The sequence below is a fragment of the Piliocolobus tephrosceles genome, chromosome 9, assembly GCF_002776525.5.
Source record: "Piliocolobus tephrosceles isolate RC106 chromosome 9, ASM277652v3, whole genome shotgun sequence".
Classification (NCBI taxonomy): Eukaryota; Metazoa; Chordata; class Mammalia; order Primates; family Cercopithecidae; genus Piliocolobus; species Piliocolobus tephrosceles.
In genome coordinates, this window is record NC_045442.1 from 68,777,617 (window position 1) to 68,793,643 (window position 16,027).

At 40.7% G+C, this 16,027-nt stretch overlaps 1 protein-coding gene across 3 annotated transcripts in view; it reads right to left on the reverse strand.

Moving 5' to 3' along the window:
• MICU1 (mitochondrial calcium uptake 1) overlaps positions 1 to 16,027 on the reverse strand; it is a 255,950-nt gene that overhangs the window by 91,446 nt on the left and 148,477 nt on the right. For all 3 annotated transcript variants that reach the window (XM_026455328.1, XM_026455329.1, XM_026455327.1), the window contains exons 7-8: positions 12,518 to 12,600; positions 10,558 to 10,755 (exon numbers count right to left, since the gene is read on the reverse strand). In XM_026455328.1, coding sequence (XP_026311113.1) covers positions 10,558 to 10,755; positions 12,518 to 12,600 — 281 coding nt within the window. The remainder of the gene's footprint in view (positions 1 to 10,557; positions 10,756 to 12,517; positions 12,601 to 16,027) is intronic.

A 16,027-nucleotide genomic window follows, 5' to 3' on the forward strand; every position in this document is an offset into this window, starting at 1 on the left:
GTAGCTGGGACCACAGGCGCCCGCCACCTCGCCCGGCTAATTTTTTTGTATTTTTAGTAGAGACAGGGTTTCACCGTGTTAGCCAGGATGGTCTCGATCTCCTGACCTCGTGATCTGCCCGTCTTGGCCTCCCAAAGCGCTGGGATTACAGGCATGAGCCACCGCGCCCGGCCGTATGGCAGTCATTCTTATCCCTGGGGGATGCATTCTGAGATATTCAGTGGATGCCTGTAACCAAGAATAGTACTGAACCTATTTGCCATCACATGGAACATGTTTCTATTCAGGTCTTTCTTTTTTTTTGAAACGGAGTCTCACTCTGTCACCCAGGCTGGAGTGCAGTGGCACAATCTTGGCTCACTGCAACCTCCGCCTCCTGGGTTCAAGTGATTCTCCTGCTTCAGCCTCCTTAGTAGCTGGGATTACAGGCACCCGCCACCACACCTGGCTAATTTTTGTATTCTTAGTAGAGACAGGGTTTCATCACGTTGGCCAGGCTGGTCTCAAACTCCTGACCCCAGGTGATCCTCCTGCTTCAGCCTCCTAAAGTACTGGGATTACAGACGTGAGCCACCACGCCTGGCCTTTGTTCAGGTCTTTCACTCACACATTTAAAGCCTATTCCATCTTAACTAAGCACTTATCACACACGGTGGCTACAACGAGATATATCAGCAAAATTAGCATAATTTTTTTTTCCTTCTTCATAATTTCCCAGCTAGGAGATTTGTTCTTACCATAGATCTTGGCAACCACAGCATACAATTTTTTCCTTTCCTTTATATTAAGTTGAGAACTTTCAACCTTTTAGGAAGTACTTTACAGCTTCTCTTTGGCACATCTACATTGCCAGCATCACTACTCTTGTGCTTTGGGGCCATTAGTAAATAAAATAAAGGTTACTTAAATACAAGCACTCCAACAGTCAATCTGGTGATAGAGATGACTACTAAGTGACTACGGAGTGGGCAGTGCAGACAGCCTCTACATGCTGACAAAGAGATCATTCATGTCCCCGTGGAGCAAGTGGGACCTCAGGAGATTTTATCACGCTACTCAGAAAGGCATGCAATCTGAAACTTATGAACTGTTTATTTCTGGAATTTTCCATTTAATATTTTTGAACTACAGTTGACTGCAGGTAACTGAAACCTCAGAAAGAGAAATTGCAGATAAGGGAGGACTACTGTACTCTGTAACTCTTCCAATTTTTGGAAAAGTCAAACTGAAAACCTCTAAGAAACTATTCACATTCTGCTTTGTACAGGCAAAGTGGAAGTAAAAACTAAAGGAAATGTCACTGAACATCTCATTTTGTTTCTTGGATTTAATTAAATCAAGAGTCAGGTCTCATCATTTAGTTTACACTTCCCCAGAAAACAAAATAAACAAAACTGGGCTATCAGTGCAAAAAGAAACCTACTTTGCCAACAAGTGTTCTAGTTCCAGCAAGTGTTTGAAAGCCTTCTTGCCTTCTGGTCTCCTTTTCTATAATATTTTGGCCAGGAAAAGAGCTGAGGCATGTCCCTTGATACGGTTCTTTGTTGCATCAGACAGATTTAATTCTACCTCAGCGCTTTAAAAAGATGGGTAGAAAGATGTCAACTTGATGATTTAAAGGGTGGGTGACTCTAGAATCTCTTTAGGTACTTTTAATTATGTAGTTTATTTATTTTTTTTAACTCCTTGATGTTTAACTTAATACTTCTTCTTTTTTTTTTTTGTCTCTAATATTTTTTATTTGTTTTGTTTTTTAGATGAAGTCTCACTCTGTCACCCAGGCTGGAGTGCAGCAGTGTGATCGTGGCTCACTCCAACCTCCGCCTCCTGGGTTCAGGTGATTCTTGTGCCTCAGCCTCCCGAGTAGCTGGGATTATAGGTGTATGCCACCATGCCTGACTAATTTTCTGTTTTTTTGTTTTGTTTTGTTTTTTGTTTTTTTTTCAGACAGAGTCGCGCTCTGTCTGCAACCTCCACCCCCCGGGCTCAAGCAGTTCTCATGCCTCAGCCTCCCAAGTAGCTGGGATTACAGGGACATGCCACCACACCTGGCTGATTTCTGTATTTTTAGTAGAGATGGGGTTTCACCATGTTGGCCAGGCTAGTCTTGTACTCCTGACCGCAAGTGATCCACCCACTCGGCCTCCCAAAGTGCTGGGATTACAGGCATGAGCCACCGTGCTCGGCCTAATTTTCTGTATTTTTAGTAGAGATGGGGTTTCGCCATGTTGGCCAGGCTGGTTTCGAACTCCTGACCTCAGGTGATCTACCTGCCTCAGCCTCCCAAAGTGCTGAGATTACAGACGTGAGCCACTGCACCTGGCCTTGTCTCTATTCTTACTGACAGATGAGAATAATTATCATAGTTCTTTATATCTCCCTTTTTCTTTCTGATTGAACAAATCTAGTTAACCACAGTATTTTTCTCTTGAAGACTGAAATATAATCAGTGACTGAAATATAAATCAGTTACTATTATCCTCTGAATCATATCTGATTTACCTTTAGATAATTGACACTCAGGCTTCTTAAAATGTAACAATTTTTTTTTTTTTTTTTGAGATGGAGTTTCGCTCTTGTTACCCTGGAATGTAATGGCATGAGACTGGAGTGCAATGGCATGATCTCAGCTCACTGCAACCTCTGCCTCCTGGGTTCAAGCGATTCTCCTGCCTCAGCCTCCCCAGTAGCTGGAATTACAGGCATGTGCCTCCATGTCTGGCTAATTCTGTATTTTTAGCAGAGACAGGGTTTTGCCATTTTGACCAGGCTGGTCTCAAACTCCTAACCTCAGGTGATCTGCCTGCCTTGGCCTCTCAAAGTGGTGGGATTACAGGCGTGAGCCATCGTGCCCAGCCAAAATGTAACAATTTTATTGGTTATTTGATAAGCACGTGAATCCCAACTTATAAAGATCATGCTACAGACTGGAATTCTATTAGATGATACCTTTTCAGTGTCCTTGTCTTATATTCTGGAGTTGGCTGCTTCTTTCTTCTACAAATTAGTTTTTGCTTTTTTTGACATGACAGCTCCTTTCCCCCTTTATCCCTCTCAAATTAAAATTAACCATAATCTTTCAAATAATTTTCTAATACCTTTCAGTTTTGACTGACATCCTACCTGCTACAGTCATTAAGAAATCAATGAATATATTAACTGGAATTGGATTTGGCACCTATCTCCAAGGAACTCAATAGTTCTCAGTAGCCTTAGATGAAATTTTTAATAACCTTAAAAGAGAATTTTAAAAACCAACTCTATAATCTTGTCATTCTTTTAAGCCTGTTTTTGGAGTTTCCAAATAAAGAAAAAAGGGTAGAATGAGAAAAAACAGACCCAAATTAAAAAAGCATTAAAATAGCTATAAAATCCAGCAGCTAATAATTCTTGTGATTAAATATAATTAAATGGCTAGTTTAGGCAGTATCTTGCAAGTACAAAAGAACAGTGTATTTCTTCACAGTCACAAGATTTGAGTGACAAAGAAACTGGTGAAGATGATTCTGAAGAAGGTAGACTGTACATATTCCAGAAATGTGGTCTTTTTCTGTCTCTAAAATTCAAAACATTTTATTTTTCTTTAGAGTCTCAAATAAATCAGGCACAGAAATGCCATTTCAGACTAAAAGTAATAACTTAATCAGACAAAGAACAGAAATAGTAGAAATAGTTCAGTCTGAAAGACAGTGTGAAGTAGACGCGAGTTGGAATCCTAGTTCTCCCATATAATAGTCCTGTGACTTTTACCTCTTTGTGTTTCAGTTTCTACATCCAGAACATGGGTAAAATATCACTAAACCTGACAGGGTTGTTGAGAATTAAAATAAAGAAGGCATATAAAGTGCCTGGCTCATAGTAGGTACTCAACAAATGATCATGAACTTACCCCTTTTCTCTGACCCTTCTGGAAATTAAGTTTGACAGATAAATAGCACTCTCTTCACTTTCAAAGCTACTGTGATGAGAAAAAGACAGAAATAACTAAATGGAACAGTAAATCTCCTGGATCTGAAGTTTTAAAGTAGGTAAGTAATGAAATGAACTAGTGAGAGATGGATAGAAAGAATGGTGGAATTATAAAACCCATACAAAAGTTACTAAGATACTATGAATCATTTCTGTTTTCCTCTTGACTGTGATGATGAGATTCTATTTCATACTCAATGAGTGGAGAAATTACCTAACCTTAGAAAAGTAAAATTAAAAGTGTTTCATAAAAACAAAAATTGCTGCCATTTTCCAGATGTTTTATCAGAAAGCAATTTCAAAATGAAAGTAAGGCCTTTCCATCACCCACGTGAGATGACCTATTTAGATGCCCGCCACCGTGCTAGGTGGCGGTGGGTATCAATGGGAAGGTGAACACACTTATTAAAGGCACAGTGCATGCCAGGTGGTGTTAGGTATGAAATATTTTATTAGTTTGCTAAGGCTCCCATAGCAAAATACTACAGACTGGGACTTTTTCTCATAGGTTCTGGAGGCTATACGAGTGTAAGTTCAAGGGGCCAGCAGGGTTGGTTTCCTCTTAGGCTTCTCTCCTTAGCATACAGATGACTGCCCTCTGCCTGCCTCTTCACGTGATTGCCTCTTGGGTCTTTTTGTTGTGCCCAAATTTCTTCTTCTTATAAGGACACCAATCAGGTTGGATTAGGGCCCACTCGCACCCCTCATTTAATGCAATCACCTCTTTAAAGACCTTATCTCCAAGTAAAGTCATATTCTGAGATACTGGGAGTTGGGACATCAACATAGGAATTTTGGAATTTTGAGGGGATACAATTCAGCCCATTACAAACATCATCTCACTTAACCATTGCCCTGTTTTACAAATGAGGAGCCAGGCTCTGAAAGAATAAATAACCCATCAAAAGTCACATAGCCAGTAAGTGGTGGAACCACAATTTTAACCAAGGCCTCATAGCACTAAAGCCTATACTCTTGCTGCTAGTCACGCTTCCTCAAAGAAGTACAAATGTAGTTGGGAAGACACAGTACTGACTGATGAAATTTTACATAAGGAGGTCATCAATAAGAAGGTACTTATTCTACTGGATGTCTTGGTCCATTTTCTGCTGGTATAAAAGAATACCACAGATTGGATAATTGATAAAGAATAAGTTTATTTGGCTCTTGGTTTTGCAGGCTGGGAAGTCCAAAAGCATGGCACCAATATCTGGCAGGGGTCCTTTCATGGTGGAAGGGCAAGCAAGCATGTAAGACAGAGGGAAAATGGGGGCCAAACTTATCCTTTTACCAGGAGCCCACTACCACAGTAATAGCCACTTTCATGATAATGACATTATGATAGCACAGCCCTCATGACCTAATCACCTCTTGAAGGCCCTGCCTCTTAACAGTGATATAACAGCAATTAAATTTCCAATACATGAACTTTGGTTGGGGGTGGTGTATAATGAAACCATAGCACTAGACTTATGCCATGATATGGAAAGAATGGATTCAGTATTACTAGCCACTTACAGAACACTTACTACATGTTAGGTGGCATTCTTTCACAAGAGTCTATTGGTCTCCTCACATGAGGAACTGCTGACTGGCAAATAGGAACAGTCTTGGCACATCTTGGCCCAAAGTCTACAAATAGTGCCACATCAACGTCAAACAAAAGAGAGCCTTCTAGAGTATCTTAGATATAACTGCCTTTTACATCTCCTTTCTTCTGCATTTGGGTGTAGGCCATGTGTAGGAACATATGTATGAAACCCCTAATCTGCTTTATAATATTTTCCCTCATGGACATTCTACGCAATACGGTTTTTTTTTGAGACGGAATCTCGCTCTGTCATCAGGCTGGAGTGCAGTCGCACAATCTTGGCTTACTGCAACCTCCACCTTGTTGGTTCACGATTCCCCTGCCTCATCCTCCTGAGTAGCTGGGACTACAGGCAGGCGCCACCATGCCTGGCTAGTTTTTTGTATTATTAGTAGAGATGGGGTTTCACCATGTTGGCCAGGATGGTCTCAATCTCCTGACCTAGTGATCCACCCACCTCGGCCTCCCAAAGTGCTGGGATTACAGGTATGAGCCAGTCGTGCCCGGCCTTCTACGCAATATGTTAGTGGGCTTTCAACTCTATAGCATCTCAGTATGCAACACAAAAGTCCTATGCTTTGTTTCTCTAGGCTCTCAATTGTGTTTCTTTTTTTTTTTTTTTTTGAGACGGAGTCTTGCTCTGTCACCCAGGCTGGAGTGCAGTGGCCGGATCTCAGCTCACTGCAAGCTCCGCCTCCCAGGTTTACGCCATTCTCCTGCCTCAGCCACCTCGCCCGGCTAGTTTTTTGTATTTTTTAGTAGAGACGAGGTTTCACCGTGTTAGCCAGAATGGTCTCGATCTCCTGACCTCGTGATCCACCCGTCTCGGCCTCCCAAAGTGCTGGGATTACAGGCTTGAGCCACCGTGCCTGGCCCTCATTTGTTTCTAGGAATAAGTGATGGTTTAGATTGTGGTCAGGCTGGCACCTGCTCAGCCCTCTGGTTGACCCTGTATTGTTTTTGCTAAAAGCTTTTTTGTTTGTTTTTATTTATTTATTTCTTTTTTTGTTTTTGTTTTTGCTAAAAGCATTACCCTAGCTTGTGCTTCTTTAACTACATTTTTTGACCCTACACTCTGTTTAATTGTAATTATATAATTAATAAGATAAATCACTTACATTCCCAGATTATGTTACAAATACTCCCAATGAAGACCAGTCTGGGTATATATGCATACTAGGGAGGCAAGGCATAAGACTTGAACCCTAGTACATACTAACCCTTACACAAACATTGTTAGATGAGGTCTACTTCTTTCTTCTATACTCTGAGGAGTATATTGGAATATTCTCATAAGAATGCAAACTTCACAAAGGTAAGCACTATGCCTTTGCGTGTGTGTGTGTGTATATATATATTGTAACATATCTAGTATATTTTATATATAAAAATACCCAATATAAATCAGTGAACAAAATAAAATTCACTGCCTCAGAAGTATCTGTTTTCCCTAGGGTAAAAACAGTAATATTACCATTTCCAAATAAAGCTCTGGAAGCATAACATTTAAATGCTATTGGACATACATTTTCTTCATTCTGTGAAGTTATATTTTGAACTGCATGATCTGCTACAGTTTACTGTGGCAAGGTAGCTGGCAAAAAACAACAGTACTGTGGTTATTCTGAAGATAGAGCCCTCTACGTACAACTAGACAAAAGGAAAACTTCACTAACTAGAATATTTAGAAACTGAGGTATTACGATTAATTTATGACTAATTTTCTGGTTTACTGAGAGCTGACCAGATAATGTCTTTTGCTTCTATTATTGTTGAAATCTTTTTTGTTGTTGTTGTTATACTTTAAGCTCTAGGGTACATGTGCATAACGTGCAGGTTTGTTACATATGTATACTTGTGCCATGTTGGTGTGCTGCACCCATCTACTCGTCAGCACCCATCAATTCGTCATTTATATCAGGTATAACTCCCAATGCAATCCCTCCCCCCTGCCTCCCCATGATAGGCCCCGATGTGTGATGTTCCCCTTCCCGAGTCCAAGTGATGTCATTGTTCAGTTCCCACCTATGAGTGAGAACATGCGGTGTTTGGTTTTCTGTTCTTGTGATAGTTTGCTAAGAATGATGGTTTCCAGCTGCATCCATGTCCCTACAAAGGACGCAAACTCATCCTTTTTTATGGCTGCATAATATTCCATGGTGTATATGTGCCACATTTTCTTAATCCAGTCTGTCACATATGGACATTTGGGTTGATTCCAAGACTTTGCTATTGTGAATAGTGCCGCAATAAACTTTTCAAGTGATTTTCTAGGCTGATGTGTCACATTCCTCTGCATGCAATGAAGAAAAAACCCTTTGAAGTCTAAGCACTTAACCTTTCCTGATACTTACTTATTCTTGAGCTTTTCACTAGACAGAGAAAGCTATCTATCCAGCTGTGTGAAGGAAGTTAGAATAGGGAAGCTGTGTTTGGTTCATGTAAAAGTACTGAATAGAAGAAAATCCTATACAATATTTACTTAAGAAAAACAAAAAAGAAAAAAAGGAATAAGGAAGCTGCAAAGCTTTTCAACATGGCAAACATTTACTGACCTTTTACTATACTAAAGTCTTCACCAGGTTCTAGGAAACTGAGACTTTAAGTGAAACAATGCATAACAAAATCAATTTTACCACAGGCTAATTGATAAAGATGAGAGTTAATTTCCTATGGCATATTTCTGGTCACAAAAACATCACCATGGCTGGGAATGGTGGCTCACACCTGTAATCCCAGCACTTTGGGAGGCCGAGGTGGGTAGATCATCTGAGGCTGAGAGTTCAAGACCAGCCTGGCCAACATGGTAAAGCCCCAACTGTACTAAAAATACAAAAATTAGCTGGGCATGGTGGGGCACGCCTGTGATCCCAGCTACTCAGGAGGCTGAGGCAGGAGAATCGCTTGAACCTGGGAGGTGGAGGCTGCAGTATGCAGAGATTGTGCCACTGCACTCCAGCTTGGGAGAGAGAGCAAGACTCCATCTCAAAACAAAAACAAAAGCATCACCAAAATTCTAAATAAAGACCCAAAACACTTCTAGTAGTAAACACTGAAATAAATATGAGCTATATATAGATCTAAGAAAGATTGATAAAAACAAGTAAGATAGTCATTCACCAAGTTTTTAGTGAATTATTAGATGTCAGTGGTCATAGTGGTGGTGGGTTAAATCAAGAAATAAATGTTTGCAAAGTGAAAATTGTAATAAGTACTTCCTCCTACCATGAAGTTCAAACATAAACAATAACCAATATGGCAGGCTCACTGAGAGCTTTTGAACTGCATTGTGTATCATCTACTTTATGAGTTTTTATTTCACAATAATTTGCATTCTTTCATTTTCTAACATGCTTATTCCAGTTCAGGATGGAGGATGATCAGAGACTATCCTGGCTGCTCTGGGTGCAAAGCTGGAACCCACCCCAGACAAGATACCATTCCATCTAAGGGCACACACCCACTCACTTAGACTGGGACCATTTAGACACGCCAGTGCACTGAACATGTACATCTTTGGGATATGAGAGGAAACTGGAGTACTCAGGGAAACTCAAGCAGACAGGGAACTCCGCACAGACAGAGGCTCTAGGGGGAAATCGATTTGTTCCCGCTCATCGATGTTACAACAAAACGACATTGAACGAAACAACACAACTGAGACAAGTGGGTGGAAAAGCTGAAATCATATGTAAGAACATTGGGGAAACATTGGAAAGCAGATACAGAAGTAACATACATAGTTTAAAAGCAACATAGCACCTTTCTCCAATATTTTCACCTGTTTTAGTTACAGCATTTAATGTTTCGAAATTCCAAATAATATTAAGGTAGGGTGTGTGTTAAAAGAAAAAGAGAGGCTGGGTGTGGTGGCTCACACTTGTAATCCCAGCACTATGGGAGGCCAAGGCAGGAGGGTCACATGAGGTCAGGAGTTCAAGACCAGTCTGGCCAACATGGTGAAACTGCATCTCTACTAAAAATACAAAATTAGCCGGGTGTGGTGGTACATGCCTGTAATTCCAGCTACTTGGGAGGCTGAGGCAGGAGAATTGCTTGAACCTGGGATGTGGAGGTTGCGGTGAGCCAAGATCATATCACACCACTTCACTCCACCCTGGCTGACAAAGCAAGACTGCCTCAAAAAAAAAAAAAGAAAAAGAAAAAAGAAAGAAGAAGAAAAAGAGGTTGGGAAACACCAGTGTAAGGGAATTTTTTAAAATGTCAAGAAATTAGAGACTAGATTTTTTGTCTCCAGACCAAAAAAAATACATATAGAAGGCATTTGATGAATATTTTGAAGGGAATAAATATCCAGAATAGCAAGATGGTCTAAACTTTAAATGGAAAAGTAAACTTGTAAATCCCCAAACACAGTAAGATACCTTTGCAACTCTCAGCAACATTGCCTTAAACAATTAAAGAGACAGGATCTCACTGTGTTGTCCAGGCTGCTCTCAAACTCCCGGGCTCAAGCGATTCTCCTAACTTAGCCTCCCAGGTAGTTGGGACTACAGGTTTGTGCCACTGTGCCTGGTTAAGCACATATATTTTATATTAAGCACACATATTTTTATTCTGACATTTTGTGCTTCCAGCTCTTACTACCTTTGCAATTATCCATCCTTCTTCATCTCCATCTTCTGGTGTCTTCCACGTGATAAACAAAAAAGCAGGAATATATGCTCAGATTGAGAACTGCTATGACCCCTGAGTTTCTTTCTCCACAAACTGAGCATACAAAGACAGCTAAGATTTTCAATTTAGAGGTTTTTGGTTTCCGATTGAAAACCAAGTGTTTTGAAGAAACACTTCACTTCATGACATTTTCACAGAACATGTTGTTTCCTATCTGCTGTCAGTTTATAAATCACTGATAAGCTCCAAACCAATCAGTTCTCACAGCTGGAGGGAAATAGAAAGAATGTCTATAGCATAGGCCCTCCTGCCCATCAGCTCCACATATGATGGATCTGCTAAGTCTAAGGAAGACCTACCTCGAGTTTCAGAACATCATGCTGAAGTTTACGCTGAAATTCGAGGAAGTTTTTGATTGTCAGCTTTCCCTTCAGATCAGCTCCAAAAAAGTACGTTGTGAGGGCTGAACACAAGCCAGACTTGAGGGTGTTGCCAGTAGTCGGACGATCTCTGTGGCGCATACCCATACTGGTTTGGGAGCGAATGATGCTCTGAACCTAATACAGAATCAAACCCACATCCAGAAAAATATTAGGAAGTGAAAAAACATAAACATAGAAAAGTAAGAATCATACCTATTGTTTACTATTTGCCTACTCTGTATTATAATTATCTCTTTTAATGCTTACAACAATTTTTTTTTTTTTTTTTTTTGAGACAGAGTCTCTGTCACTCAGGCTGGAGTGCAGTGGTATGAAATCAGCTCACTGCAACCTCTACCTCCCAGGTTCAAGCAATTCTCGTGTCTCAGCTTCCTGAGTAGCTGGGACTACAGGTACACACCATCATGCTTGGCTAATTTTTTGTATTTTAATAGAGACGGGGTTTTACCATGTCGGCCAGGCTGGTCTTGAACTCCTGACCTCAAGTCATCCTCCCACCTTGGCCTCCCAAAGTCCTGGGATTGCAGGCGTGAGCCACTGCACCCAGCCTACAATAATCTTATAGGTCCTATTATTATCCTTGTTTTACAAATGAGATTGAAGCACATGTAATTAAATAACTTGCTCAAGGTCAAGTAGCTGGCAAGTAGCAGAATTAGGGTTCTAACACAGGCAGCCTGACAACTTTACAATTGGGATCCTTTTAGAAAATCTCTGTTCGGGAAAGGATGAACATTTGTTTTTGAGACTCAAAAACTCTCTCACGGCCAGGCGCAATGGCTCATGCCTACAATCCCAGCACTTTGGGAGGCAGAGGTGGGTGGATCACCTGAGGTCAGGAGTTCGAGACCAGCCTGGCCAACATGGTGAAACCCATCTCTACTAAAACCACAAAAAGTAGCTGGGTGTGGTGGGAGTGCCTATGATCCCAGCTACTCAGGAGGCTGAGGCAGGAGAATCACTTGAACCAGGGAGGTGGAGATTGCAGTGAGCTGAGATTGTGCCACTGTACTCCAGCCTAGGTGACAGAGCAAGACTCTATCTCAAAAAAAAGGGTCTTGCTCTGTCATACAGGCTGGGGTGCAATGGCACGGTCACAGCTCACTGCAACTTCAAATTCCTGCGCTCAGGTGATCCTCCCACCACAGCCTCCAGAGTAGCTAGGACTACACGCATATACCACTAATCCCAGCTAATTTTTTTTTCCCCTGTAGAGACAGGGTCTCACTATATTGCCCAGGTTGGTTTCAAACTAGCCTCAAGTGGTCCCCCATCACCTCCACCTTCCAAAGTGCTGGGATTATAAGCACAAGTGATCATGCCCAGCCCAGTTTCTTACCTTACATAATGTACCTGATACTTCCTCCCACTTCCTGGAATATTTGCCCTTTTCCTCATTCTGAGAATACAAAAAATGCTTTTTCCTATACATACAGTTTTTCTGTTTTGAAACCACATCTGGCAATCATAACAACTGTATCTGGAGAAGTACCATGGCTCCCCAATGGCAGAAGTTCTATGGAAATGTAATCTATGCCTGGGATTTAGAAGAAATTGTCACCTACTATAGTCAAAGGTATGGTACCATTTTTCCTTCTCTTATAGAAATCCTTTAAGAAAATATGTAGTCCTTGTATTCTGGAACTGCCTAGCACATAGCAGCTTTTTGGTAAATGTTGAATTGCCATAATTTAGCTTCCGAGCTAGAGGCATTATAACCTAATTTATGCTGGGGAATCAGAGAAATGACATTTTAGGTACTTCAAAAATTGGAATAGCCTCTGAGTATACTGACCAGGGCTAAGGTAACTCCAAGGCACATGAACATATATTTTAAGTATTAATATATTTAAAGGAACTCTCCAGGACAACTTGCCTGTTCAAACTCCTCCATATCTACTTCTCCATCTCCATTCAAATCAAACATCTTGAAGGCAATTTCAAAATTTCTCTGAGGAGCTGCAGAGGAGAGAAAAAAGATATTTAGAAGGCACTGACCAAAAATAAATCCCTTTTTAAAGAAAAACAAAAGGCTAAGCACTAAAATGTAGTATCAAAGTCACCGTAAAAGTGACTGAGTCAAAGTCTCAATAAATGGAAAATGATACTGCATTTATAGAGATCACCCTTTTAGGAATACTCCTTGAAACCAAAAAAGAGTAGTACTATGACCAGGAAGATGGCACTTGTCTATCTTTTTGTTTCAACATTCTTTGTCTTAAATGGTTTAGCTTTGCTTTCAGAGACACCATCTTCTTAGCTGTATAATATTAATGTTGTTCTGTTGTTTGAATATGGTATTACTTACCTGGACAAGAAAGTGTGTCTAGGGTGAGACATATTGCTGCAAAGTAAGAAGTTGAAACACTACCTCTTAGTCTTGCCCTCACAACAAACCAGCTTTCTACTTTGTTCTTTCTAGTCTGTTTATTGTAATTACAGTCAGTAGTTCTGGGCATGTCACCCTGCCAACATGGATAATTTCAAGTTGGCTTCTTTTATTAGTTTATTCATTATCACTACAGCTCTATGGTAAGGCAGAAAAGTGTACTGTAAGGTACTCAGCCCCCCATTTCTTTTTTATTTTTTTGAGACACAGTTTCATTCTCTTGCCCAAGCTGGAGTGCAGTAGTGCCAACTTGGTTCACTGCAACCTCTGCCTCTAGGGTTCAAGTGATTCTCATGCCTCAGCCATCTGAGTAGCTAGGATTATAGGCGTGCACAACCAGGCCTGTCTAATTTTTGTATTTTTAACAGAGATGGGGTTTCACCATGTTGACCAGGCTGGTCTTGAACTCCTGACCTCAAGTGACCCACTCACCCTGGCCTCCCCAAAGTGCTGGGGTTACAGGTGTGAGCCACCGTGTCTGGCCTCAGCCCCCTATTTCAATCATGTCAGCTGCATACACAAATTACTAAGTATACTTAAATGGTAAAATTAAGCTGAAGTTTAAATACCAAAATGAAAAAATGCAAAGCTTGACAAAGCTTTCCCTTAATGATGAAAGCTCTTCAAGGCTTCTTTAGTGTTCCTAGATAAGTCATAATATCTTTAACATACTCTGTGCATTGGAATAAAACATAAATTCAATAGCCCTCTTCTCTTCCCATACTAAATGTTCTGGTAAATAAAACTAAGTTGTTTACTTCTTTCCTTTGGTGCTTCAAATGTATAGAGCTCTCGAGAATAAACCAAAATAAAAATTCTACGTGTCCTTATACTGTTGAATTAAAATTTCAGTTACTATAATTTACATGAAAAAAGTAAAGATTTTATGCAGAGTAAAAAGTAAAATGAACTTTGTATATTATGCATAATTGTTAGAGAGGCCATATTCCCATCCTGCTCGTGAATTTGTCAACAGCAACACTTTCTGGGTTCAAATTCCATTTTCAGACAGCTAGGCAGCTAGGCTGGAAACTCCTGGTTTTTAGTTGCCTGGGTGAATCATGTGTGTGTCAACTTCCAATTGTGTGCTCCACTTGACATTGACTTTCAATAGGTTTGCTTTCCTTTAGGCCACATACAGACAGGGTTTCACTATGTCAGCTAGGCTGGTCTTGAACTCCTGGCTGCAAGTGATCCTCCCACCTCGGCCTCTCAAAGTCCTGGGATTACAGGCGTGAGCCACCATGCCCAGCCTACAACTGCTGGGAAGGATGCAGCTGGGGGAATTAGTTTTGTATATTTATTATCACTTCTCAAATTTTTGCTACCTGAATGTTAAATTTTACTGAGGAGTTACTATGTGCCAGGCATTGAGCTAGATAATTGGAGATGTTTATTATTTGACTTCATACTCTCTATCTTAAAAATGTTCATTTCTTCATTTTTTAAACAAAGGAGGATATTTGGGCTCAAAGCAGTTAAATGGCTGGCTCAAAAATCACACAGCTCCTTTTTGGCAGAACTGGGAATTGAACCTAAGTCACCACTGACTCCAAAGCCTACAAACTTTATGTTCCACGGCCTCTAATTTGAACATAGAGCTACTTAGAATGAAAAACACAGACTCTTCATGCTGACATGATTTGACCTAAAAGCTAAGCAACAAAACAAGACTCACTGGTTGTGTCAGTCTCTGCAAAAGCTGAACATTCCAAGTTGATCATCTCAAGGAGATAACCAATATCACAGAAACACTGCCTGTGTTATGCTCAGGAGTTTAGGCTTGACTGTAGTAAACGGAAGATCCACAGGCAACATTAAACTCTCAGATAGGTTTGTCATGGGTTTTTGGTTTTTGGGACAGGGTCTTGTTCTGTTACCTAGGCTAGAATGCAGTGGCCCAGTCATAGCTCAATGCAACCTCAAACTTCTGGGCTCAAGCAATCCTGCCTCAGCCTCTGGAATAGCTAGGACTACAGGTGCGTGCCACCAAGCCTGGATAATTTTTCTATGTTTTGTGGAGATGTGGTCTCACCATTGCCCAGGCTGGTCTTAAACTCCTGGCCTCAAAAGATCCTCCTGCCTCAGCCCCACAAAGTGCTAGGATTATAGGTGTGAGCCACAGCACCCAGCTGGTTTGTCATATGTTTTTTTAAATTCTGATTATAAATCTCTTCAGCAGAAATATCCTCTCTTATTCTCCTTATTGTGTCACACTTGGCCCACTTCACTCATATATGTTATTTGCCTAATTCCTGTAGATACTTGAGAATGTAACAATGGCAGAAAATATGAAGCCACTGAAGGTTTTAAGCAGGAGGAGAGTGACACAATCAAGCAATTATAAAGGACTTCTCCAGCTACTGTGTGAAGAATGAGTTGGAAAATAAATGCCAGCTTCAGAGAAGATCAGAAGCTCTTGTAAATGCTGAAAATGTGAACTGCGGTGATGGCAGTGGTAATGGAGAGCAGGGAACACATTTGAGATACCTGAAGAAGGCAGAAATTATAGAACTTAAGATTAGTTAGCTGTCATGAGTTGAGAGTGAAAAGGAATGACAGCATGACGGGCTTAGACTACTGTGTAGCTTGCATGGCATGAAGAAAGACAGCAAATAGATGTAAAAGGTTTGAGAAATAAAATGAGTTTGGATGGGATCTGCTAAATTCAAGGGGTCTCAGCTTATGCAGATGAAGATGTTCAGGAGACAGTTGGAAATACGGGTCTAAAGCTCAGCAGAGAGAGGTCTAAGCTGGGATTTATGGGCATACAAGTGGCTAGCTGCAAAGAACCTGAAGTGAAGTTGCCCATGCAGAACTGAGGAGTGAGGAGAAGGTCAAGAAAAGGGTAGAGTGCAGGTGGAAGCCAATGTTTAAAGTGCAACGAAAAGGAAAGGAAGCAGTGACAGAGGAAGCAACATCACAATATCAGGAGGAATGCAGTCCAAATTAACAGAAATAGGAAAACATTTGGTAAGAGCCAAGTCAGTATGCTCC